The sequence below is a fragment of the Carassius carassius genome, chromosome 21 (assembly GCF_963082965.1).
Source record: "Carassius carassius chromosome 21, fCarCar2.1, whole genome shotgun sequence".
NCBI lineage: Eukaryota > Metazoa > Chordata > Actinopteri > Cypriniformes > Cyprinidae > Carassius > Carassius carassius.
This window is the reverse complement of record NC_081775.1, coordinates 20,782,216-20,809,485: the sequence shown is the minus strand read 5'-3', so window position 1 is coordinate 20,809,485 and position 27,270 is coordinate 20,782,216. Positions and strand designations below refer to the sequence as shown.

The 27,270-nt window shown below is 37.8% G+C and overlaps 4 protein-coding genes across 9 annotated transcripts; 3 read left to right on the top strand and 1 right to left on the bottom strand.

Annotated features, from left to right (window-relative positions):
- The first annotated feature begins 278 nt into the window (after positions 1–278).
- Positions 279–6,256, top strand: lrrc47 (leucine rich repeat containing 47). Its single transcript, XM_059502836.1, is given in 9 exon segments — positions 279–736; positions 738–855; positions 1,616–2,083; positions 2,199–2,315; positions 3,774–3,889; positions 4,412–4,514; positions 4,853–4,889; positions 4,892–4,938; positions 5,967–6,256. Coding segments are annotated over 9 exon segments (1,686 nt in total). The 3' UTR covers positions 6,189–6,256.
- A 2,357-nt stretch (positions 6,257–8,613) lies between these two features.
- LOC132097196 (small integral membrane protein 1-like) lies at positions 8,614–8,933 on the bottom strand. Its single transcript, XM_059502835.1, has 2 exons — positions 8,842–8,933; positions 8,614–8,737 (listed from the first exon to the last, which is right to left on the bottom strand). Exons 1-2 carry the CDS (start codon positions 8,931–8,933, stop codon positions 8,614–8,616), a joined length of 216 nt encoding a protein of 71 aa, XP_059358818.1.
- Positions 8,894–12,538, top strand: LOC132097195 (mitotic spindle assembly checkpoint protein MAD2B-like). Of its 6 annotated transcripts, none has more exons than XM_059502832.1 (9): positions 8,894–8,969; positions 10,222–10,290; positions 10,383–10,501; positions 10,624–10,695; positions 10,814–10,914; positions 11,002–11,096; positions 11,211–11,284; positions 11,644–11,736; positions 12,133–12,538. In XM_059502832.1, exons 2-9 carry the CDS (start codon positions 10,251–10,253, stop codon positions 12,169–12,171), a joined length of 633 nt encoding a protein of 210 aa, XP_059358815.1. In that variant the 5' UTR covers positions 8,894–8,969; positions 10,222–10,250; the 3' UTR covers positions 12,172–12,538. The 6 variants fall into 6 exon arrangements, with proteins under 6 accessions (XP_059358815.1, XP_059358816.1, XP_059358812.1 ...); XM_059502833.1 differs by lacking the exon at positions 8,894–8,969 and adding an exon at positions 9,051–9,069; XM_059502829.1 differs by lacking the exon at positions 8,894–8,969 and adding an exon at positions 9,935–10,000.
- Positions 12,539–21,420: 8,882 nt separating this feature from the next.
- LOC132097818 (tumor necrosis factor receptor superfamily member 14-like) lies at positions 21,421–23,953 on the top strand. The gene is made up of 5 exons (XM_059503765.1): positions 21,421–21,500; positions 22,466–22,598; positions 23,010–23,135; positions 23,250–23,402; positions 23,868–23,953. Exons 2-5 carry the CDS (start codon positions 22,499–22,501, stop codon positions 23,951–23,953), a joined length of 465 nt encoding a protein of 154 aa, XP_059359748.1. The 5' UTR covers positions 21,421–21,500; positions 22,466–22,498.
- The last annotated feature ends 3,317 nt before the right edge of the window (positions 23,954–27,270 follow it).

Sequence of the window (27,270 nt, the reverse complement as noted above, 5' to 3'; positions counted from 1 at the left end):
GAGTCACTTTAGTGAATCAAAAGTCCAGACGAAAAAGAAGGGATGCTGGTTCTTGTAGTCCTTTATAATGGTTCTGGTTAAAAATGGGAGAGTTACCCTAAGACAGTATGTAAAATATTACTATTAAAATATGAAATATGAAAATCCTAAATACCAAATCCAACGCTTAATTAAGTTAATTTCATTTTAATAGGAAATGGATGAAAAACCGATATCTTATTAATTAAACTCTTCCGGGTTGCGTCCAGGCGTCCAAGTTCTGGGTTACATTGGACAGCATGGCTGAAGTCAGCTCATTGAATATTTGGCCAGAAATAGAATAGGCAGAAAAGGAGAACAGGCGTGAGCTGGTGCTTCAGGGTTCAACGGTTGACAAAAAGATCCAGAGCAGCGGCGGACTTCACGCGCGACTTTATTACCTCTCGCTCCTAAACTACCTGGAGATCAGTCAATGTCCCAGTTTACATGAGATCCACGAGAACATCAGACATCTGTCTCATCTACAGAGTCTGATCCTCTGCAGGAACAAGCTCACTTCAGTCCCAAAAAGCATCGGTGAACTGAAGGCGATCAAAGTCCTGGATTTGTCTGTCAACCAGCTGAAGGCTTTGCCCGAGGAGATCTGTGCACTGAGCGAGCTCAACACTTTAAATGTCAGCTGTAACAGCATCACTGCTCTGCCGGATGGCCTGAGCAAGTGTGTGAAGCTCGCCAGCATCAATGTGTCCAAAAATGCACTCTCGGCTCCCAGATGACTTCTGGTGCTCCAGCCTGGAGCTCCTCAGCAGCATCATTGCGTCAGAAAACGCGATAGAGGAGCTGAGCAGCGAGGTTCATAACCTGCCTGCGCTGAAGGTGCGTTTCCTCACTAAATCTACTATTCTCACTGTATGTGTTCAGTGGTTCAATACATATACATTTTAATCAGCTGTGATTTTGAAAGTAAATACAAAGAGTGTTGGTGGTTTATTATGTACACACGATTTAGTTTTGTATTTTTATTATTGTATGTAGAATTTATAATTTTTATTCCTATTATCAGGATATTAATTTTATTATTATTATTGCTATTATTATTATTATTATGATAACAAGCCTATAATTAATAGTTAAAATGTTTGAATTAAATTTGAAAACAATGCTAAATGGAAGCATTCCATTACGGGTCTCAGACTTTTGGACCTTTTAAATTTAATAACTATATAGAGTTAAATATAAATTATAATTTGTGATTTTTAAAAGTAATTATAAAAATTGGTGTATACGTACCATAAACTGTATAGATAAGTATTTAAAATATTACTACAATTCATTATTATTATTTGTATTTTGGGGTCTATAGTATGTAATTGTATTTTATTTTTTATTATATAAATGGATAAATGATAAATGGAAGTTTTACACTATTAGTCTCAGATTTTTTTAACATTTTGAATTTAATAAAAAAAAAATCGTTCTGTAAATATCAATTCCAATGAGTGATTTTTTTTTAAAATTAATTTTAAACAATGTACTTGGTGTATTATGTACTCAAAATTAATACAATTTATTCTCTCTGTATATTAATACAGTGATTAGCATACAGAAAATACAGACTCACTCTCTTCTGTTTCAGGTTTTGGAGCTCTCCAGCAACAAGCTCCAAGAGCTTCCATTTGAGTTGGCCAACTGCCTCAAGCTGAAGGAGACCAATTTTAAAGGGAACAAGCTGAAGGACAAGAGGCTTGAGAAGATGGTGAATGGCTGCCAGACTAAATCAGTCCTAGACTACCTGAGGGCAGGTGGGAGGGGGAAAGGGAAAGGCAAGCAGCAGGATGGAGAGGTGAGCGAGAAGCTTGATGGAGGCAGGAACATCTCAAAGAAGAAAAGCGGTGCAAAGCAGAAAGGCAGAAAAGAGGCAGAGGAAGTGGATGAGCTTAATAGGATGGTTGTCAGAGTTCTGCATGTATCCAAAGCACCCACGGCTGTGACAGTCAAAGTCTCTGCAGGCGTCAATGATGTTCGGCCATACATTGTGTGCTGCATTGTAAAAGGCATTAACCTCAGACAAGGAAATGCACTCAAGCGATTCTTAGTTGCTCAGGTGACACAAGTTTAAATAAATATCACATCCATCAGAACTCTTGTATTCTGTCTATCTGTCTTTTTAAGATATATTTTATATAAGCTTATACAAATATCATGTATTCTGTCTGCAGACCAAACTTCACGATGAGATTTGTGCCAAAAGAACAACAGCAACCATTGCAACTCATGACCTTGGCTTGCTGAAGGCTCCTCTGTTGTATGACGCCAGGCCACCAGATACACTGAAGGTATTTCCGTATGAATAATTAGTATTCTTTTTGTAAAAAATCCACAATTAAATAATCTTGACACAATCTAAACTGTCCCAGGGGTTTGTTACGTAACTCATCAATCAAAGCATCTCCACTAGTTGCATAACCGGCAAACAATGCAGGAATGATGAATATTTAAAAACCGTACAGTTTTTGTGAATTGCGGGAATCTGGTTTCAAAGCCACCAGCTGACTAATGACACAGAGAAGTCCCATAATCCTCAGTTTTTAATAATAAATGAACAGTCTTTTTTCTGGCTGTTGTTTCTTTTGTGTTGACAGTGAATTCGGCACCTATCTAAGAGGCCACAGGCTGTTGCACAGAAGGATGTGTTACATTGCTTCATTCTCATAAATGATGGTTTCATTTACACTGCTGTTCAAAGGTTTGGGATCAGTGAGATTTTTAATGGAGTCTCTTATGTTCATCAAGGCTGTATTTATTTGATTAAAAAAAACTGTAAAATTGTGGAATATTATTGCAATTTCTAATATTGATTTCCTATTTAAATATACTTTAAAATATCATTTATTTCTGTGATGCAGCACTGAATTGTCATCAGACGTTACTCCAGTCTTCAGTGTCACATGATCCTTCACAAATCATTTTAATATGCTGATTTATTGTCAGTGTGGAAACTGTCATGCTGCTTAATATTTGTTTGGAACCTGTGATACTTTTCTCTTTGATTCTTTGATGTATAAAAGTAATAAAAAAAACAGCATTTATTCAAAATAGAGATCTTTTCTAACAATAGTAATAATATAAGTTTTTACTATAACTTTTTATCCATTTAACACATCCTTGCTAAATAAAATAATTAATTAAAAAATAATAATAATAAAATACTGACCTCAAACTTTTGAGTAGTAGCGTATATTGTTTGTAACATAATTTCTTTTTAATTTCTTATTTATCAAATAATCCTGAAAAAAGTATCACAAGTCCCCAACAATATTATGCAGCACAATTGTTTCCAACATTGATAATAAATCAGCATATTAGAATGATTTCTGAAGGATCATTTGACACTGAAGAATGGAGTAGCCTAATGATGCTGAAAATTCAGCTTTGCCTCACAGGAAGAAATACAATTTTAAAGTATATTGAAATGGAAAACTTATTCATTTTTCACAAAATATTTTTTTTCTGTATTTTTAATCCGATAGATACAGCCCTGATGAGCATAATAAACATCTTTAAAAAAAACTTACAGATTCCAAACTTTTGAACAGCAGTGTATATGCAAAAGAACAAACGTAAGTAATAATCTAAGAAACATTTTATGCTATATTGTGAATATAGTGACAGAAACCCTTTTAGCTGATTATATTAACAATCCAGCACTTCCGCGGAAAAAATTAAAATGATAACAATTTTCATTTAAATATTGCTGCGACATATATATATGATAGTATTGTCAATGTGTGTAGATAGCTCCTCTGGGTCGTAAGGAGATGAAGGCAGCTGAACTTCTGAAGATGCTTCAGGAAGAAGCAGATGAACAGAGAAAACAGAAAAAGCGACAAAACGTTTCAGGACTCCACAAGTAAGAAAGTGCATGTTGAATACCTGATTATATAATATTAATAGTGGTAAATATTTAATATTATTAATATTATTATGACCACTGCTCCGGGTGTGTGTTCACGGTGTGTGTTCACTGCTGTGTTTGTGCACTTTGGATGGGTTAAATGCACAGCATGAATTCTGAGTATGGGTCACCATACTTGGCTGTATGTCACTTCACTTCACTTGTCTACAGTATAGTTTGAAACTGTGGAGGGCACAATCTGTTAAGAAAATTAGTGGTTTTGTGCAAAATCTAACATCATTCCCAATGTAAAAGGGCTAGGTCATGCTCTTCAATGGCATTGTTTAGTGATCCGAAAAATATCCCTCGTTTGTCAGACACCTATCCTGTTGTTGTGGGTAATTGGTGTAATTTCATCCATGTAATCGCACTGACTGCACAGAACACTAAGTACAAATACTGAACTGTGACACAGTGAATTAATTCATTATTCAGCATTTCATGGACGTATTCCCAACTTTTAATTCTTCATCCCAGATACCTTCAACTCCTTGATGGGAAAGATCTTTACCCCTGCTTGATTGACTCAGAGGATCATGTGGTCTCATTCCCACCAATCACAAACAGCGAGAAGACAAAGGTAATCTAAGCAAATTAAGTGAAGTACAGTATGCAAACGTTATTTCAGGTCTTGATGATGAAGGTGAATGGCATGGTCAACTCGACTGATTTTATTGCTTCATGTTTTTTTTTGTTTTTGTTTATGACATTTATTATTTCTTTATCCAGAATGGCATTGAAAGTATGTCATCAAAATAAAATACAATATTATTAATGCAAATGTTTATTTTATAATTTTTCTTTTCACATTTAAAAGAAAAGTACTATGACAATTGTTAAAAAATTATTGCATTTTTATTATAATAGTTAGTATTATTTTTGCCAAACAGCATTTTTAGCAAACTTCTGTCTTTGCAGATTAAGAGGTCCACACAAGAGCTGTTTTTAGAGGTGACTCCACCAGTCTGCAGATCTGTAAAGATGTCATGGATGCACTGATAATAGTAAGATACTACTAGTGTTCTGTTTTATATTCTATGTTATAAGATGTATTTCATTTTGCATTTTGTGTTTATTTACATATCAACCAAATTGTATGACAGTAGAATCACAACTAAATCATTCCTCTATCAGTATCGATCCTGCAGTGTCTGTAGTTAAGAGATGGGTAGGATTGTCAATTTTTTGTTTGTTTGATTTTGGTTGCTTTTTGTTTCAATATTGATTTGTGCTAGTATTGCTATGCTGTAAATAATATATCATATTTTATATGAGTTATCCTACTCTACAGTGAAGGCACTGATTTGGGTCTGCTCTGTAAGAGTGCTAGATTGGATTAGCATTGTTATGCTATTTGACTGCACAGCTTTTGAATGCTGATACTCTAGTGGAAGAAATGAGCTCATCTTTCTGCACACACACACACAGACACACACACACGGTGTACAGTGTCTCGGAGGCATTGCACCATCACATAATACAAGTGCAATTCAAGAGCCCCTTGGCTGCTGCTGATTTTATCTGTCCATTTTTTTGTTTGGTTTAATTAACATTCCTAATTTATAGCAAAAACCTAAAAATCCTATTTTGCAATTGTGTAAAAACTACCTGACGTGATGGAAAACCCTGAAATGTGACAAGGAAGATAAAACCGAGGATTTGGTTTAGATTGCAGCTGTGAGATTTTCTCCGTGATACCTGTGAATGACCTGTTCCACTTTCGCACAATCTTCATTTACGACAGCTCAAATAACTACTAAATATTTCACTATAAAAGACACTCTGAATAATCAGTGCCATTAAATCAGTCGTTAAGCTGGGTCATTGAATTCAGTTTATCCGCATTCATTAGCAGTTATGCTATTACTAAGTACCAAGTCAATTAAAAAAGGCATCTGTTTACACAGCTATCCTCATTACACAAACATTCATGCATTTAGTAAGCTATGCATATTTACAGTGGAAAACAGCATCCATGGTTATTAGCGAAATATTTATGCATTTTCTCTGACTATTCTTGCTTCTATTTCAGAAAATGGCAGAGCTTAATAAATTAACCTTTGATGCAAAAGAGGATGCGGGCTCGGATGAAGAGATGGATGTGATTTCAGATCGTCCTGCAGAGGACCCAACCTCCTCGGAGCTGACCGTACTGCAAGTGAAGGTCATGGACATAGATGGAAACCTTAAAGTGGTTTACCCATCAAAAACTGACCTGATGTCCGATGTCAGCAATCTAACTGTCATCCGATAACAAAATTCAGCTGTTGGTTTTCTTTTTAATTTTGTAATTAATTTACCCCACTTTTCATAAAGTTTTCTCTCTCATTAAATTAAAATGGCTATTAATTTAAAAGTTGGATTTCAATGGTTCTCATTTACACTCCTGTCTTTTGTATAAAAGTTTGTTTCCACCTTAGTGTACAGATTTACTTCTAATATAATTAATGTTGTTGAAGTTACTTTGTCCTTGTCAATAAAATAAAAATAACATTTTTTGTACACTTTCCCTGTTTTGCTGAATCTTTCAGTTGGGTAAGCTATAAAAGTACACTGTCAAATCTTTCAATATCAAGTTTACTTCCTTGAGCAAGTTTTTTAACCTCAGGATGACTCTGTATAGGAACTTTTGAAACTCTGGATGAGAGACATCTGCATCAATATCAAAACTACTAGTTGGTCTCATAATTCAGTTTATAATTAGGTTAGGTTAGCAGTAACTATTTAAAAATGCACATCTTCAGACATGTTTAGTGAAGTGACAGTAGCATTGTTTGCATCCTATGTTTGTTTGTGCCTGTGGAGCACATGAATACTGCGGGTTTGGTTACAGATCAGATGACTGGCCAACTCAGGAAATGTAAAGAGGAGGAGAATAAGTCTGAGCTGTTTATAAGAGATGCAAGAAGGATACTGTCCCTCAGGACAGTCCATCATGCTACATGACACTGACAGTTGTCCATTTTGCTCCTATTAAAAAGTTCCAAAAAAATAATGACCCAGAGGAATGACATTTGGGACCACAGGACAAAATGGAAGAGTGGATCTAGCAAAACTCTTAACATCCAGGAGAATTTCCATACATTTGAGACATTTAAGACCCCCAGTCCATCTTTGCCCATCTGTCTGGAGTTGATTGGAATGAAGGGATCCTACCATTTATCATCAGGGTGGAAACTTGCTGGAAATGAAAAAGATCAAACTATCAAACCTCGTAAGGTTTTAATGGCGAAGGGGAACGATGGCAGGACTTTGACGAAGAGTAGCTCGCTGCCTCCAATACACAGCCCAAGAATAACCACTATCTCCATGTCTAGTGCAAAAACCTGTGTGTCAAGCTGGGGAGTAGGATGTCAGGAGAAGAAAGCCAATATCTTGTGCACCAGCTTAAGGATGGACAAGGCATTGTTCAGTAGACAAAGGCAGGGATGTCCGCTGATCTGCAATAGACTCGCTGTTTTTAATGATAGTCTGCAGGTTCAAAACCAAGACCTGAGACAGGACAAGATCCCTGGTGTATCAGCAGGGCTGCCACAGGATGTAGAGCCCAGTAACATCAGTGACAGAGACAGAGAAGTGATGACAGAAAGGATGAAGGATTCATCGAGTGTATCTAAGGACAGACTTACTCAGCCATTCTCTAATTCGGCTATTGAGATGGAAAATGAGAACGAAGTGAATGAAATGATGGAAACTCAGGAGGACGAGTATTATACTAACCAAAGGATCACAGCATGGATTGTCAAAGTAAATGCAAGTTTGTTTTCTCCATTCAAAGATGAAATTATTAAGCAAATGCTAGAAGAGCAGGATGTGGATACTATTAAAATCATCTATGACTAGGAGTGATGTCAAACGCAATGTTAAGTGTAAACAGTGTAAAATAATTTTCAATTTGCTAACAATTGTTAATGCATTAGGTTTTGTTTTAATTCTTAAAATGGTAATAATATTCAACATAAAATGATAAAATTACTTGGTATACACCATTCCAATTTTTGAGGTTGGTAAGATATTTTTAATGTTTTAAAGGTCTCTTGTGGTCAGCAAGGCTGCATTCATTTGATCAAAAATACAGTAAAAACTATTGTGGAATATACAGTTTTATATTTAGTCATGTGAAGTAAAAGCTGCAGCCTTTACTATACAACATTTTATATTATTATCAATGTTTTAATGTGTTTACTGTCACCTTTGACCAATTTAATCCATACTTGCTAAATAAAAATATTGTCTTTAAAAAAAAAATTCATCTTACTGACCCCAAATGTTTGAACCATAGTTTATGTACAAAGACTGCTAAAAGCTGCTGTAAAAGTGTTGTTCCTTGTTAGTCATGATAAGGCATTAACCAAAAATGAAAACTCTCTGTAAAGTGTTTACTGTAAACTTTATTTTATTCTTGGTGTAATAGCAAATTAAAGGCAATGTATGGTGGCTGTGTTACATGCACTTTTGGACATGAGATGGTCACTGACATTCAAATAAAAAATAAAATAAAATCTGTTTTTGAATTCAAGTATTTGATTTGTTAACACTGGTTAAGATACTCTGTTAAAATAAAAGTAATTTATTTAAAAACACATTTTTATAAATTTTACTTCTTTAATGGACATAATTAATGTTTCAAATAACAGCCAGTTCCATAAATAGTAATTTCCGTCAATATAGTGTCCTCTTCAGCATCGGTGAACGTAGTATCCTGTGATGTATCCAATAATGTATATAACTACCATCACAGCCAAATACACTGCCACTTTCATAACAATGCCAAAACGTCCAACGCACAGTCTGTTATAGAGACTATATGGGCACAGGTGTGATTGACATGAGTTATTTGATTGACTCTAATCACAATTCTGAAAATAGTTTATCAGTTATATGAAATATATAGAGTAGATTCTCACCCAATCAGTCTGGACTGTGAATGCAGCACTTGCATGTTCATGTTGTCTTCATTCCAGCAGTTGTATTGAACACTGGCCTCATTGGACTCCATTTCCTTCCAGCTCTCTGTTCCTCAATCAGCTACAAAGTAAAGACAGATAAAAAGGAGAAACTACTAGCAAACTCTTTAAACAAAGGCTTATCCTGCTACTTTTCACTTCAAGAAAGTGTCTTTTGGATAGCTTAAGGTTGTATTTACTTTCCACCTATGGATGTTGCTGTGTTTTGAAAAGTTAATAATTCAGCAATTCAGTGATCCACAATAAAGAAGTGTTAATAAATAGGATAAAACAGTGTACAGAGTCCAGTGTACATAGTATATACAGCTATTTTGTATAAGTATTTACTGCATACTTACGGTAAGTACTCAAGTATGTACTGCAGTAATACAGTTACAATCTAGTAAGCTACTGATCGAATGACTGTTCTGATTATTTTCCTACTTTATCGGCAAATCCATTGCGAATCAAGGCATAATTTGAATACTCACAGGTTCTCAGGACATCAACTGGGAAGTAAATACAATTAGTTTTATGTATGTAATTTCTAAAGAGCAGCGGGTCCATAAGGTCATTTAGGTAAACCTTTGCTCACAGCCTGTCATAAATGAAATCCCTGAATTAGGCTACATGCTGTCCTGGTTAAATGAAAATAAACTGCTGGTCAGGTCCCCTGAATTAAATAGGCTTTTATTATGCAGGACTACATGTGAATAAATAATTATTTCATGAATTGCTTTACATAAATAAATAAATAAATAAATAATGTTTTATGAAATCCCTGAAGAAGCGGATACATGTCAGATAATGGTTAGATTGTTCAGATAATAGTCTTTCTCACCTGCCAATTGTTTGTTCAGAGAGGTGTCATTTATTTTGCACCAAAATAAGTTATTTTACCTGTTGTCATACAGTTTATATGAGATCTTTGGTCTTACTACCGACATACTTATTTACTGCATATAAATACATACATACAAGATGCAGTCATCTGTTCCTTATTATTTTAGAACACAGGTTCGTTGTCGCGTTCCTCTTCCGCTCCGGTAGGTGGCAGCAGGTATACAGCGCTGCGGTTCTCTTGCCGGTTACAGAAGAAAAGCGTAAACATCATTCTATGGTAAACATCCTTCGAGAAGTGTTTTATGATATGTTTGTTTATTTACTGTTTATTTGTGGATGACAGACACTTTCCCAGTAATCGGACTGAGTGTATTACAGTAATAGTTTTCTTTTTTTACGTTTTTTTTTTCTTTTTCTGAACACTTACATTATTCTGGAGCAACTATAATGCATGATCGCTGATATTTTATAAACGAGACGCTCCTCTTTTCATTAAAGGTTGTTGCATATAATTTGGCTGCTTCAGTATGGCCACTCTGACGAGGCAGGACCTTAATTTTGGCCAAGGTAATTTTTGTAGTTCATGTGGTAATGTAATGCACTGTACAGCTTTCAAATAACGTCATTGTGAATATTCTTTTTATTTTGGTCTTTTTCAGTTGTTGCTGACATACTGTGTGAGTTTTTGGAAGTGGCCATTCACCTCATCCTATATGTCCGAGAGATCTATCCATCTGGTATTTTTGAGAAAAGGAAGAAATACAACGTACCTGTGCAGGTAATGATTTTAAGATTGATGACAGTACGAACGGGCACAGCTTTGCTAATTCATCATGCGATGGGAAAAGCGAAATAGACATGTTGCTGAAGGTATTTGACCACTTTTGTTTAATTTGACAGATGTCATGTCATCCTGAGTTAAATCAGTACATTCAAGACACGCTCTATTGTGTCAAGCCACTGATAGAGAAGGTGAGGTTTTTATTTCATATTTGATTAACGTACTTATTTACCAAAAAACAGGCTAATCGATATGATTAGAATGGTTTCCATCTGAACAGTGGGAAAACAAGACTTGCTCTTTGTGCAGAATGAGGCTGAGAAGGTTGTATTGGTGATCATGGATAAAGAGCATCATCCAGTGGAGAGATTTGTGTTTGAGATCTCACAGCCTCCGCTGCTGTCCATCAGGTGAGTGACAGTGGATTTAGTGTTTTAAAATCCAGGTGGGAGTCATGCATTTTTCTGATAAGTGTGTGTTGGGTTTTGCTGTGTCAGCTCAGAGACTCTGCTGTCTCATGTGGAGCAGCTGCTGAGAGCGATGATCTTAAAAATCAGCGTATGTGATGCTGTTCTAGACAATAATCCTCCAGGTAGGAGCTCAGCCATCGCCACAAAACGTTTGATTCCAGTAATTGAGCTCACACTTATTAAACAAAGTTTTAATAGATTTACATTTAAATTGTGTATTTTCTTCCACTCTGTAGGATGCACATTCACATTGCTGGTACACACCAGAGAAGCTGCCACAAGAAACATGGAGAAAGTTCAGGTCATCAAGGTGTGTTAAAGCAGCTGTATGTTTTAAACCATAATTTGTTTTACTCTCGTCTTTTCTTGTCTTTAGTTCACTCTGTTGACTGGATATCTAAGTGAACTGCTGGGAAACCTGAAAACCACGACTTTATTCTCAGATGTTGCACAAAAATATGCTCTACATGCAAACCTAATGTGAACTCTTATATAGTTCCTTCTATTGTTTTCACATTTCCCATTGGTCGCCAAAACTGTTTGATTATCAACATTCTTCCAAATTTCCTCTTTTGCAGAACAAAAGAACCAAATATGGGTTTGTAATTTCAGGACAAAAGAAAATGTAAAATTCACATTCTTGTCTTATGTTTTGTGTATTTTTTACAGGATTTTCCATGGATTGTAGCAGATGAGCAGGAAGTTCACATGGAAGAGGCAAAACTCATTCCTCTCAAAACGATGACTTCTGATATTCTCAAGGTGAGACATTCAGAGTTCTTTCTGTACAGAGAGTCAGATTTCATTGCTTCAAATAAAGCACAAATGCTTTAGGATCATTCTTAAATCATGCTGCAGAACATGATCATCAGACATGTGACACAAACTTGTTCATTCAGGTTCCGAATGAAAAAGGTAGGCATCAGATTCACCTTAAATTCATTTGTTTTTGGATTGACATTTTTAAGCCTAAACTTTAGAGGATTTGTTGTGGAGAGAAGGAAACTAATAACTGTGTTTGTAATAGATAACCTTTGTATACATATATACATATACATATACATCACAGCGACATGAAAACATGTTAATGAAAAAAGAAAGTTACATGTTGTCTTGATGCATTATTATACAGAATGTTTTCTTTCTGCCTTTAAACAGATGCAGCTCTATGTAGAAGAAAGAACACAGAAAAATTGATGCTCTGCAAACACATGAAAGCAGCTGCAGTTGTTTACCACAGGAAGCAGGAACTTTTTTTAATCACTGACAACAAGCTTATTTATAAACTAGGTTTTGCTAACATGACAAGTATATTGAGCTGGACTGTGCATTTTATTAAGTAAGTAGAACTAATGTTTGTCAGTATATCTGAATCTTTTACCTCTGTTAAATTTTTTCTCATGTTTATTGTGCTGAAATTGTCCTGTTTTATTTTAAATATAATTTTTTGTTCTTTCACTGCCAATTTCTACCTCTGTGACTCCCGATACGTTTACAAAATGAGATGTGGAAGCATTGTCCATTGGTAGTTCATAATAATGAATGCATAACTAATGTTAACAAACTGAACCTCATTTTAATGTGTTCACCCTGATTAAGTCAAAGACAATCAGAAGTGTAATTCTAATTTAATGATTTAAACATACATTTTTAATTCACAAAGATTATTTTGATGCATTCTTTTGATATACTGTTAATCATTACATCAAAATAATAAAAGTAACAACAACAAAATTGTTTAAACAAAACCTCAGTTCTCTAGCCTGGTAATACCAAACTCTGCTACTTCGATTTGCTTCGTAGTCAGTACAGAAGCGAACTGAAATTGAGCGGAAGTACAAAGTCTGACGAAGTCAGGCTATCAGTTCTCTTGATAACTTATACAACTGGGCAGTGGACTTTAGTGGTCAGCATGGTTTGTTTATGACTGGATAAACAGAACCAGAAATCACATTGTTGTTTTTTTTTAGCAAACTCAATGATCCAATGAGAAAGCAAAGGAAATTGGCACTGGATTTTTTTTTAAACGTTGTCAACAGGATTGTTTAAATCATTAGTAGTAGGGAAGGTCAAGCTGGACTGTGTCTTAAGAAGTAAGTATAACTATTTTTGCCTCGGTTTAATTTTTATTGTGTTTTTTTTCTCAGTATTTACCACTGCTGAAATTAATCTTAATTTTTAATACAATTTTATGACTGCTTCATAATAACAAAGTGAGAATGGATGTAGTTTGGAAGCACACAAAGAAAGTTTAAAGATTTCACTTTAAAAACTGATTTTACATTACATTAGATTCAAACTATGTTCTTTAATCACTAAGCTATTTGTCAACATTCTATTTAAAAGGACAGGGATAGAAATGTTCTGTGCACAATATCTACAATATTGAAGGATCCCTAAGAATCATAGGGAAATGGCTGTGATTTTATTCATTTTTGGGTGAGCTATCCACATTATTTTTCAATTCAGAAGTAAGCCATTTTCTGGTCATGTGTGAGATCTCTGGTTCATTAGCCACTGTAGGGAATAACGAAGTGCAGTAAATGGTCAAATTGTTTGCACTACAAACCACTGTGTTCATAATTAAGATAATACATTTTATTTTTAATTTTTCCAGAATGTTAACATTTATTCAACGTGTTATGAGGAAACACCTCTTTGAAAGTCTTCTTCGGATTGGAAGCTGCAGAAATCAGATCATCAGTTTAGTATGATCTATTTATTATGATGTAGAATTATGACTATTTTACGGGTCATTTCAACTGCTGCTATTGTCATATGGAACTGTAAACCATGTTTCAGTGAGTGTAGTAAGAATGAATATGAGATGAATGGACAATGCTGCTCCATGTGTTCACCTGGTAAGTAACTTTTACATTAAGTATTTGTTACTGTGATAAACTAATACAGTTATGTTGTACATGTGACATGAACAACAATGAGCAATCCTTAAAAAAACTATCAGTATTATTAAAAAAGCCTAAAAGTACCTTAATGCAAATGTTTTCATCATAGGGAACCATGTTTTTTGGCATTGCTCTGAGGATGCCAATACAACTTGTGCTCCATGTCCTGCAATGACGTACACAGATGAACCCAATAGACTCACTACATGCTTGCCTTGTACTGTGTGCAAAGAAAGTGAGAGAGATTTAAATTCTGAACACCTGAGCCTGGTGGTAAATTCTATTCTAATCCTTTGTATACTGTTTCAAGTATTTAATGCATTTTATCCATTTATTTTTCACAGAACAAACATTAACAATAAAGAAAGCCTGTACTCAGTCTTCAGATACTGTTTGTGGACCACTAAAGGGATTTTACTGCATTAATGAAAATCAAAAAGGCAGCTGTAGATTAGCTATGAAACACTCTCAATGTACACACTCAAATGTAACCCTGGACAGTATATCAGTGAAACAGGTGGGTGAGATGTGCCTACAATACTAGTACTACTAAATATAAATAATGCAAGTAAAACCCATGAGTATATACTGTGCATGTCAGAAGGGGTAAAACCACCCTCTGATTTGCTGTCAATTTAAATAGGAACAGAATTCAGTGATGCAGTGTGTGATGAATTTGCTGCTGGTTCATATTCAAATGGAACACTCTGCAAATTACATTCAAAGTAACGTACTCGGTTACAAACGTAACCTCGGTTCACTGAGATACGGAACGAGTACTGCGTATGGGGAAAAGCTCCTTTTTTCCTCGATACTGAAGCCTTTTTTCAATAATGCAGTGCAACTGCACTGCCATTGGTTTAATCTGTAAACTTTTGTAAACCAATGACAGTGCTGCGTAGCTGCGCGAGCCTGTGGCGATGCAGCGCGCCAAAGCCCGCCAAAATGGGTGGGGCGAATGGCTATATAATAAGCAGGCAATCGCCAGAGGAAATCAGGTCATACGACTGAAGCGACGACACTGAACCCGCAGCCTCGTGGCACGGCATATAACGCAGTACTCGTTCCGTATCTCAGGGAACCGAGGTTACGTTTGTAACCGAGTACGTTCCCTTTCGATACTTCACTCATACTGCGTATGGGGAACGAATTCAACCGCGCCGTGCCACGGTAGGGAACGACAAGACTTATCTTGAACACCCTGGGGTCCAGAGGATAAGTGAGAAGGCCGGAGCCATCAAACCCTTGACGCTACACTGCTAAGAGGGAGCTAGCTCCCTGGAGGTGGTATGATGATGGAGTCTGCTAGAGGCCGTCGTATCAAACCAAAAGAACCCGAGCATGCAAGGTCGGGATATCCAAGTTTTAGAATCAGGACCAGCCGGCCGCCTCACAGATGTCCTTGATAGAGACACCACTAGACCAGGCCCATGAAGAGGCCATCCCTCTAGTAGAGTGGGCTCTTACTCCTATGGGGCACTCAAGGCCCATAGAGGAGTAACATAGAGCAATCGCTTCAACTATCCAACGCGAGAGGCGTTGCTTTGAGACCGAGGACCCCTTGGTGCAGCCACCAAAGCAGACAAAAAGCTGGTCAGATTGCCTGAACGGCTGTGACTGCTCAATGTATATCCTCAAAGCCCTCACTGGGCAGAGTAAATCCAGCTCTCGCTCACCTGACAACGGAGGCAGAGCTGAGAGGGAAATTACCTGTGCTCTGAATGGCGTCGAGAACACTTTAGGAACGTAGCCATGCCTGGGTTTTAAAATGACCTTCGAGTCATTGGGCCCAAACTCAAGGCATGCAGGGCTCACCGAGAGGGCCTGCAAATCGCCAACACGCTTGACCGATGCTAGAGCAAGTAGCAGAGCGGTTTTGAGCGTTAGGGGCCGAAGGTCAGCTGACCGCAGCGGTTCAAAGGGAGGTCCTTTGAGTGCTCCAAGGACCGTGTGAAGGTCCCAAGTGGGAACAGTAAGAGGACGTGGGGGCTTCAACCGCCTAGAACCTCTCAGGAAACACACAATGAGGCTGTTTCGACCCACTGATTGGCCAGCAATAGGAGCATGAAATGCTGCGATGGCTGCTACGTAAACCTTGAGCGTGGAAGGGGTGAGACCCTTGTCTAAACGCTCTTGGAGAAATGACAGTATCGGAGATACGTCACACTCAACAGGGTCTTTGTTTTGTGCTAAGCACCAGTCAACGAAGACTGACCATTTCTGGGCGTAGAGGCGTCTTGTAGATGGGGCTCTTGCCTGAGCAATGGTGTGTAGCACGTCCCCGGGGAGGCTCAGAGGCTCCCATCGAGGGACCATACATGCAGAGCCCAGAGTTCTGGCTGTGGATGCCAGATTGTCCTGTTCGCCTGAGAGAAGAGGTCCCGTCTCAGGGGGATCGGCCATGGGGCTTTCATGGAAAGCCTGAATAGCTCCGAGGACCAAACTTGGCTCCTCCAGAGTGGGGCCACTAGGAGGACTCTGTGCCCGTCTTCCCTGACTCGTCTGATGACCTGAGGGATCAGAGCGATCAGGGGAAAAGCATAAAGAAGGAGGCTGGGCCAGTCGTGGGCCAGCGCATCTGTTTCCTTTAAAAAATAAGTTGGGCAATGAGAGTTGCTTTCTGAGGCGAAGAGGTCGACCTCTGCCTTCCTGAAAATCTCCCAGATTTTGAGAACCGTCTGGGGATGGAGCATCCACTCGTCCGAGGGGACATTGCTCCGCGAAAGCATGTCTGCTCCCAGATTCGTCTTGCCAGGTATGTGTGTCGCCTTGAGCGATCGCAACCTGGGTAATGCCCATTCCAAGAGGCGCTTTGCCAGTGCGCAGAGGCGGCTGGACGAAAGGCCGCCTTGGTGATTTATGTAGGACACCACTGTCATGCTGTCCGACTGGACTAGGATGTGGCGCCCTTCCAGGATCGCCTGAAAGGATTGAAGGGCTCGTTCTACTGCCAGCATCTCGAGGCAGTTGATATGGAGATGGCTTTCCTCGTGCGACCACGAGCCGAAGGCTGGTCTGCCCTCGCACAGAGCACCCCAACCCAGGTTGGACGCATCTGTTGAGAGCACCATCCTTCTGGAAACCGCCTGTAAGGGTACTCCACGACTGAACCAATCCGGGTTCATCAAAGGCTCCAGGGCTACTAGACAGGCCTGGTTGACCCTGATGCGAAAGCGGCCGTGCCGCCAAGCATGAGGTGGGACCCGGCGCTAAAAGCGGCTGTCTGCGAGAACGCCGGCACTGCAGGCCGTCGGCGGTCTCAGCTGGTCCGCTGCGGTGCCTCTTCGACGGCGAGAGCTCGTTCCAGGCGAAGGCGTTCAGCAAAGATCCAGCGAAGTGAAGTCGTCGCTGAAGGAGTAAGATCTGATTTCCTCTGGCGATTGCCTGCTTATATAGCCATTCGCCCCGCCCATTTTGGCGGACTTTGGCGCGCTGCATCGCCACAGGCTCGCGCAGCTACGCAGCGCTGTCATTGGTTTAAAAAAAGTTTACAGATTAAACCAATGGCAGTGCAGTTGCTCTGCGTTATTGAAAAAAGGCTTCAGTATCGAGGAAAAAAGGAGCTTTTCCCCATACGCAGTATGAGTGAAGTATCGAAAGGGAATCATCATTTCATCACTATTTTTCATATTTGTCATTTGATATTTATTATACACTGATTTTCCAAAGGTTTCAAGAGTAAAGTTATAAGTTAAAGTTGAACTTGATCTCTACCCCTCTCTCTAACAGGTGTGAATCTCTTGGTAAAACCACAGTCAAGGCAGGAACAGAGATGACTGATGCTGATTGTAGTAATGGAGAACCTTCTCATGTACTGATTCTGTCTGTGTGGGGAGTGTGTGTGCTGGCGTCTGTTATAGGATAATTTGTAATTATTGTAAAGAAAAAAATACCCTGCACTATCATCAAGCAAATCAGCAATAAGGGAATTTCCAAGATTTGCTTGGATTTATACATTTGTATGTAATTTGTCAATTTTGTGAAAATAAAGTGTTTATAAGAGACAAAATAAAATGCCTTGTTGTGGTTATTTTCAGCCTCTGCCAGATTTTCTATACCCTGTATATGTGGTTCGAAACTTTCACAGTGCGTACCACAAAACGAGTTGAACAAACTCAGTGACCAGTTTTGGTTTCCAGTTGCACTTACCCCTATTCTCCTGAAGTGCTTTGAATGGCTAGTCATGCACGTCATCAAGTCTGACACCCCCTCCCTGGACCCCTTCCAGTTTGCAGATTGTTCCAACCGCTCATCTGATGATGCCATCGCCACTACCCTCTACTAAGCACTCACACATCTAGAGAAAAAAAGACTCGTACGACAGAATGCTGTTCATAGATTTCAGTTCAGCATTCAACACAATCATCCCTCAACAGCTCATTAACAAACTGGTCCTGCTGGGGCTCAACATTTTGCTGTGCAACTGGCTGTTAGACTTTCTGAATGGAAGTTCAGGGACAGAGCATATCCACAAACTAATTGAAAATAACCAAAACAATCACAGAGGTTTTTATTTAGCACAGTGGCTAAATTAATAAATAACCAGACGCTACTGGATTCAAATATTCAATAAACATTTGATAGTAATGACTTTATGAATTTCTTCACTGATAAAATAGATAACATTAGAAATACAATAGCGAATGTAGATTCTACAGTGTCTAACACTTCAGTTTCATCCATCACACCCAAAGATAAACTGCAGTGCTTTTCGGCTATAGGACAGGAAGAGCTAAATAAATGTAGCACTGTATTTAAACCAACAACATGTTTATTAGATCCTGTACCCACTAAATTACTGAAAGAGTTATTACCTGTAGCCAAAGCACCGCTTCTCAATATTATTAACTCGTCATTATCTGTAGGTCACGTCCCAAAACCATTTAAGCTTGCTGTTATTAAGCCTCTTATTAAGAAACCAAAACTAGATCCTAGTGAACTGGCAAATTATAGGCCTATTTTAAATCTTCCATTTTTGTCTAAAATTTTAGAAAAGTTGTGTGTGCTCAATTGATCACCTTCCTGCAAAAAAATGATCTGTATGAAGAATTTCAGTCAGGTTTCTGGCCCCACCATAGCACAGAAACTGCACTTGTTAAAATTACAAATGACCTGCTTCTTGCGTCAGATCAAGGCTGCATCTCATTGCTAGTTTTACTTGATCTTAGTGCTGCGTTCGACACCATAGATCATGACATACTCATAGATCGATTACAAAACTATACAGGTATTCAAGGGCAGGCAAGATGGATTAGATCCTACCTGTCTGATCGCTACCATTTTGTTTATTTAAATGGGGAGTCATCTCATTTATCACCAGTTAAATATGGAGTGCCACAAGGATCCGTCCTAGGTTCCCTTCTATTTTCAATATACATGTTGCCCCTTGGTAGTATTATTACAAAATACGGGATTAGTTTGCACTGTTATGCTGATGATACTCAGCTCTCAACGAGACCAGATGAAACTTCTAAATTATCTAAGCTAACAGAGTGTGTTAAAAATTTTAAAGACTGGATGACCTATAATTTTCTCCTATTAAATTCGGGTAAGACAGAGATATTAATTATTGGACCAAAAAACAGTACACCGAATCTTGTAAATTACAATTTGCAACTAGACGGATGTACTGTTACTTCCTCTACAGTCAAAAATCTGGGTGTTATATTAGACAGCAACTTGTCTTTTGAAAACCATATTTCCCATGTTACAAAAACTGCATTCTTCCATCTTAGAAACATTGCCAAGCTACGAAACATATTACCTGTTTCTGATGCAGAAAAAAAGGCTGACTGACTGTCTTGTATACATTTTTCTGAAAAATCCTGTCATATGCGCACAAACTGACAGTCACAATACAATATTTATTTATAAAGCACATTTAAAAACAACCAAGGCTGACCAAAGTGCTGTACATAGCAGAGAATAAAATGCAGAGCAGTACAGGACAAAAGAAACAACTGAAAAAATAAAACAAAAGAAAAAAAAATAAGCAGTAATAGTATCAGAATCAATGAACATCAAAAGCAAGAGAAAACAAAAAAGTCTTTAAAGAAGATTTGAAGATGGAAACTGAAGGAGCCAGTCTGATATAGAGAGGCAGACTGTTCCAAAGTTTTGGGCCTGCAGTCGCAAAAGCACGGTCACCTCGTTTTTTAAGCCTGGATATAGGCAGGATGAGAAGGCAGTGATCACTGGATCTCAAAGAAGGAGTGTACAGACAGAGCAGATCAGTCAGGTACTGAGGGGGCAAATTGTTTAGAGCTTTATACACAAATAGTAAAATTTTTAAATCAATTCTAAATTTAATAGGTAGCCAATGGATTTGAATAAGATAGGGGTGATCGACTCATACTTGCGTGTCCCAGTGAGGAGTCAAACGTTTTAACTCTGAGTTAAAAACGGTTTAACTTTAGAGAGTTGGTGGAGCTGGAAAAAAGCATGACTTTACAACAGCACTGATCTGTTTCTCAAATTTTAAGTTGTGGTCAAACAGAAAGCCCAGATTTCTTGCGCAGTGGGTTTCATACGGTGCGAGAGAACCACGGTCAACATCAAACACACAGTTTTCCTTGGGCCCGAAGATAATTATTTCAGTTTTATTTTCGTTTAGGTTTAGAAACGACCAATTATAATCTAATAAGTGGTTAGGTTTAATTAGGTTTAGTCACCACTTATAATCTACTACTAAATATCGTAGAAACATAATTTTCTGTAAAGTTGCTTTGTAATGATTTGTATCGTAAAAAGCGCTATACAAATAAACTTGAATTGAAATTGAATTGAAGAGTAAAAACTTATTCCTCTCGAAACTATGGCTTTTGATATTCTCAAGGTGAGACATTCACAGCTCTTCTGTACAGAGAGTCAGATTTCATTGGTTCAACTAAAGCACAAATGCATTCTCCAATCATGCTGCAGAACATGATCATCAAGTTTGACTCATAAATGTAGCTCAAGCGCAGTTGTCAATAAAGTGAAAGAGGAACTAAATACTGATACATTCTGACATTTGTATACATCACAACAATCACACTTACCAAAAGGCCATCACAGCAACATGTCAATATGTTCTAGAAAAAAAGGGAAGTGACATGTTTTTGCTCTATTATGCTCTTTTACAAAGCCTTGATTTTGTTTTAGGGGTTTACTAGAACAGGCTCTCATACAAGGATGTTCAAAAAAAACAAACATATTTTTCACATATTTTACATTATTACAACACCTCTCTCTCCAGCTTGGCATGAACAGCTAGAATAGTTCCTGAATCAAATGAAGGCCCACCTTCTGAAGTACGAAATCTGCTGTGATTGTTTTAATTATATATTTTTAATTCACAAACATTTTTTATGCATTCTTTTGAAATACTGTTTATCATTACATCAAAATAATAAAAGCAGCAACAATTTTTTTTTTTTTTTTTAAACACAAGTTTTCTTGATAACATATACAACCTGGCAGTGGACTTTCGTTCATAAATTGCCACTGAATCTGCCACATCTGTTGTTCATCACACAACTTCTGTATAAATTTATTTGCCTTTTTTTTGTTTTAGCAAACTTGATGGTCCACTGAGAAATCAAATACATGTTTTTTTCCGAAGGAAAAGTGTCTTAAGAAGTAAGTAACAATTTTTTTTTTTTTTGCCTCCGTTTCATTTTTATCATGTTTTTGCTCAGTATTTATCACTGTGCTGAAATTGTCCTTATTTGTAATACAATTTTATGACTGCTCCATAATAACAAAGTGATAATGTAGATCTATTTAGACAGACAGATGGATGGATGGATAGATAGATGTTACAATAATCAATAATATTAATTTTTACCATTTTTAATTGTCTTTATATATATATATCAAGTGCACCTCAGTCGAAAGGTTGTGAGTTCGAGTCTCGGGTCGGCAGGAATTGTAGGTGAGGGGAGTGCATGTACATTGCTCTCTCCACCTTGAATACCATGACTGAGGTGCCCTTGAGCAAGGCATCGAACCCCCAACTGCTCCCCGGGCGCTGCAGCATAAATGGCTGCACCACTGCTCCGGGTGTGTGTTCACAGTGTTTGTGTGTGTTCACTGCTGTGTGTGTGCACTTCGGATGGGTTAAAAGCAGAGCACGAATTCTGAGTATGGGCCACCATACTTGGCTGTATGTCACTTTCACTTCACTTTCACTTCAAATAACGAAGTGCAGTAAATGGTACAGACAATTTTTTTTTTTCTTTTGGCACAAGTCCCATTTATTTACAAGAAGAGGACAGAATTTATGACCATACTTCAGCCAGTCACAGTAAACTGCCTCAGAATCAGATTTGATAGAATTGCAATTAGGAATTTTCATTAAAAAATGTATATTAATAATAACAATAATTTAATAAATAATATTAAATATTTAATACCCATACATTTTTGTATAATGGATTTAAAAGAGAAGGCAAGTGGGTAATTGAGACAAAGCACAAAAGACCAAATTGAAGACATGTTTAATAATTAAACACTGGGGAGTTGTTAGAGTCTGGCACAATTCGTCTGTGTCATTTTTCTCTGAAAGCCATCTAACACAGGTCTCTTCTTTCTAACACGTTTAGCTTCTTCAGCTCAGGCAAAAAAATCTATTAGCAATGCTGCTACTTCTCATCATGAACATCGTGCTTTGTGTGGCAATTTGCAATAATGCAGAATATGAAATTAATGGAGAGTGTTGCCCAATGTGTGATCCAGGTAAGTCTGATTGTCCTTCACTTATCACCACAATGCAGGAGAAGTCAGATACTTAAAGGGGTCATATGACCCCCCCCCCCCCCCCCCCCCAACCTCGTTCCACTTTGGCAGTTTTTCTGTTGGCTATGCAAAGCAACAGGCACACTCTCATTAGCATAAACTATACTTTTTTGGGTACTTTCCATTCATTTGTATAAGCATTTGGCATCTGGGGCAGGCCAAGTTATGTAGATACAGTGTTAAATCTATTTATATAGGTTTCACTGAAAATAGGCATAAAGTAAAATATCAATCAAAAATCATTACAGAATCAATATACTGATTGTTCATAGGACGTGTATTTTTACCCAGCCCTACTCAAGTCTAATTACTTTTATTTTTTTGATTATTTACTCCAGACTTATTTTCTAGGAAAGCGAGTTCATAAACGTTGTGATGCGTACACAAGCACAACATGTGATTCATGCCATGTGAAGACCTACACTGATGCTCCTAATGGACTGACAGAATGTCTGCCTTGTTCATTATGTGATCCAAGTGAGTAAAACTGTTTATTTTAAATGAGTCATGGTGGTTTTTGAATGTATTTTTATTGAATTCTCATTGTCAAATTGACTACAGTTGACTCATTTGTTTCCTTTCATGTCAAAGGTAATGGGCTGAGAGTAAAAAAGGCATGTACATTAAAATCAAATACAGTTTGTGAACCTCTGCCAGGATATTACTGTATAGACTTTTTCTCAAACTGTCAAAAGGCGATTAAACATTCAAACTGCTCACCTGGACATTACATCAACCAAACGGGTCAGTCTATTGTAATCTGTCTAAATGACCTATTTTTATCCACACAAACTGATAGGCTGAGATGATGAGAACAATAACATTGCTTGCATTTATAATAAATAAATATGGAATTCTGCATATTGTTCCAAAGTTTTCCAGCTTTATACTGCATACTCAACACTGACATACAAACAATGGTTAAGTTTTTACCACAGTGTTTGTGACTGATAGCACAACCATATGGCAAAGTCTGCTCAATTGCGATTAGGCAGATTTGGCAAATTATTGTGTGGCAGATTCTACTAAACAATAATGTCACTAGTTAATTTATGATGTGAACGCTGTTACAAATTGTAGTGTTGTTTTTGTATGGAAATTTCAGCTAGAACATAACTGATCTTAGGTCATAGGTTATAAGTATCACACCATTTAATTAGAGATATTCAATTAATTGCGTGTTAACTATTTCTGTTTGTGTTTCTGTAGGAACAGAATTCAGTGATACAGTGTGTGATGAATGTCCTGCTGGTTCATATTCAGATGGAACACTCTGCAAATTACATACAAAGTAATCATTATTTCATCACTATTTTTCATATTTATCATTTGGTTTCAAGAGTAAAGTTATAAACATAAAGGCAAGTTAAAGTTGAACTTGATCTCTACCCCTCTCTCTAACAGGTGTGAATCTCTTGGTAAAACCACAGTCAAGGCAGGAACAGAGATGACTGATGCTGATTGTAGTAATGTAGAACCTTCTCATGTACTGATTCTGTCTGTGTGGGGAGTGTGTGTGCTGGTGTTTGTTATAGGCTCAGTTGTAATTACTGTAAAGAAAAAATACCCTGCATTATCATCAAACAAATTAGAAATAAGGGAATTTCTTAGATTTACTTGAATTTCTACATTTGTATGTAATTTGACAATTTTGTGAAAATAAATTGTTTATAAGAGACCAAATAAAATGCCTTGTTGTGGTTATTGTCAGCATCTGCCAGATTTTCTATACCTTTTATATGTGGTTTGAAAATTGTACCAAAAAATGAGTTTAACATACTCTGTTACCCAGTGTCTAATGAGTGAATGAGAGACAGATTTCAAGAGTATGGTCTTTAGACCACCTTCTTCTTTGCTGTGCACCTTTGACCCTTCGTTTAAACGGATTTAATTATTTGATGATTTTACCTTTACTTTCCCAAACCTTTTCATTTTCCATATCATTTTCATTTAAATGTATTTTATTTTATTTATATTAGATTAGATTTTAATGCAAATGAACAAAACTCAGCTTAGATCTTCATCATTTTCTTCCATGGAATTCTTACAACTCAAAAAGAAGCATCTAAAATCTGCACATCCTACTGCAAGCAGGTTCTCTGCTATTCAAGGGAAATAATGTAAGTTAGTTACAATTTAAATGGTTGTTAAAATTAAATTTGCACTGTTACACTGTTAAAATGGATTTTGCATAGAACTTGAAATAAAAATTGAAAATTTAAGTAAGCAGTTTGCATTGCTATGTTATGCTGCCTTCGCATGCTGTCAGAAACTTCCTACTTTCCACTTCTGAAGTTGTAAATATGAGTTTAGTCACGTTCAAGTGCTTGGTTTTCAGAAAGAACAGGAACAAGTGTGGACTGTGGACAGCCCTATCATATTTATTAATACCCAACATGCTTTGAATAACATCCCATTCACTGGTCACCATGTAAATATTAAGATATTTAGCTGGCTTACAATTCCTACATTTCAGTCAAATAAATGCTCTTTTCGCTGTGTTCAATACATACAATAGGCATCAAATGGTTATTTATATACGTAAACATCACTGTAAAAGTAGCCTATGTGGAATAAACAAACAAAACTTTACTACAGCTACAGTAGGCCTATGTTACTCTCTTCCACCATGTTTAATTTCATAGCCTGCCCAAATCAGAAACTCAGGTATCGAAATTATCTGCGAGTGTCCCACGTGTAAATACGACTTGAGAGGCCGTTCATGTCTAGGAAACTCATATTTATGATCATAACCTTGTATATTCTGTACTTACTGCTTATTGCACTTCTAGTTAGATGCTAACTGCATTTCGTTGCCTTGTACCTTACATGTGCAATGACAATAATTGAATCTAATCTAATCTAATTTCAGGTCTTTTATTGTTTTAATACTGATGATTTTGGCATACAGCTCATGAAAACCCAAAATGCCTGTCTCCAAAAATTAGCATATTTCATCCGACCAATAAAAGAAAAGTGTTTTTAATACAAAAAAAGTCAACCTTCAAAAAATTATGTTCAGTTATGCACTCAATACTTGGTCGGGAATCCTTTTGCAGAAATGACTGCTTCAATGCGGCGTGGCATGGAGGCAATCAGCCTGTGGCACTGCTTAGGTGTTATGGAGGCCCAGGATGCTTCGATAGCGGCCTTAAGCTCATCCAGAGTGTTGGATCTTGCGTCTCTCAACTTTCTCTTCACAATATCCCACAGATTCTCTATGGTGTTCAGGTCAGGAGAGTTGGCAGGCCAATTGAGCACAGTAATACCATGGTCAGTAAGCCATTTACCAGTGGTTTTGGCACTGTGAGCAGGTGCCAGGTCGTGCTGAAAAATGAAATCTTCATCTCCATAAAGCTTTTCAGCTGATGGAAGCATGAAGTGCTCCAAAATCTCCTAATAGCTAGCTGCATTGACCCTGCCCTTGATAAAACACAGTGGACCAACATCAGCAGCTGACATGGCACCCCAGACCATCACTGACTGTGGGCACTTGACAGTGGACTTCAGGCATTTTGGCATTTCCTTCTCCCCAGTCTTCCTCCAGACTCTGGCACCTTGATTTCCGAATGACATGCAAAATTTGTCCAAAAGTCCAGTGCTGCTTCTCTGTAGCCCAGGTCAGGCGCTTCTGCCGCTGTTTCTGGTTCAAAAGTGGCTTGACCTGGGGAATGCGGCACCTGTAGCCCATTTCCTGCACACGCCTGTGCACGGTGGCTCTGGATGTTTCTACTCCAGACTCAGTCCACTGCTTCCGCAGGTCCCCCAAGGTCTGGAATCGGTCCTTCTCCACAATCTTCCTCAGGGTCCGGTCACCTCTTCTAGTTGTGCAGCATTTTTTGCCACGCTTTTTCCTTCCCACAGACTTCCCACTGAGGTGCCTTGATACAGCACTCTGGGAACAGCCTGTTCGTTCAGAAATTTCTTTCTGTGTCTTACCGTCTCGCTTGAGGGTGTCAATGATGGCCTTCTGGTCAGCAGTCTTACCCATGATTGCGGTTTTGAGTAATGAACCCGGCTGGGAGTTTTTAAAAGCCTCAGGAATCTTTTGCAGGTGTTTAGAGTTAATTAGTTGATTCAGATGATTAGGTTAATAGCTTGTTTAGAGAACCTTTTCATGATATGCTAATTTTTTGAGATAGGAATGTTGGGTTTTCGTGAGCTGTATGCCAAAATCATCAGTATTAAAACAATAAAAGACCTGAAATATTTCAGTTGGTGTGCAATGAATCTAAAATATATGAAAGTTAAATTTTTATCATTACATTATGGAAAATAATTAACTTTATCACAATATGCTAATTTTTTGAGAAGGACCTGTATAACTTAGCACCTAGCATCACGTTATGTGTTTTGATAACTTTAATAACTGGGCAGCGGATTTCTAGTTCCCAGTATGATTTGCATATGACTGGATGAGCAGAATAAATGAAACCTATGGCTGGGAGGATGACAGAGAAGAGTTCAGTCTAGCGCTCCCAGTTAGGGTGACCACCTGCTAATAAGCCCAAGGGGGGACAAGGGGTATGTTTCTGAGGGACATTGTGGGACACTGCCTTGCGCGGCGGTGCCCCCACCCCATGGGCACACTCACTGATAGTGGTTTACCTAG

Bases quoted from the DNA above. Each gene is read 5' to 3' on its own strand.
- LOC132097196 (XM_059502835.1), bottom strand. From the start codon at position 8,933: ATGGAGTCCAATGAGGCCAGTGTTCAATACAACTGCTGGAATGAAGAC. The intron at 8,738-8,841 runs GTGAGAATCTAC...GTGCCCATATAG, and splicing joins TCACAGTCCAGACTGATTGG to TCTCTATAACAGACTGTGCG.
- LOC132097818 (XM_059503765.1), top strand. From the start codon at position 22,499: ATGCTGCTACTTCTCATCATGAACATCGTGCTTTGTGTGGCAATTTGC. The intron at 22,599-23,009 runs GTAAGTCTGATT...CTTATTTTCTAG, and splicing joins TTGCCCAATGTGTGATCCAG to GAAAGCGAGTTCATAAACGT. The intron at 23,403-23,867 runs GTCAGTCTATTG...GTGTTTCTGTAG, and splicing joins ACATTACATCAACCAAACGG to GAACAGAATTCAGTGATACA.
- LOC132097195 (XM_059502832.1), top strand. From the start codon at position 10,251: ATGGCCACTCTGACGAGGCAGGACCTTAATTTTGGCCAAG. The intron at 10,291-10,382 runs GTAATTTTTGTA...GGTCTTTTTCAG, and splicing joins GGACCTTAATTTTGGCCAAG to TTGTTGCTGACATACTGTGT. The intron at 11,285-11,643 runs GTGTGTTAAAGC...TATTTTTTACAG, and splicing joins AGAAAGTTCAGGTCATCAAG to GATTTTCCATGGATTGTAGC.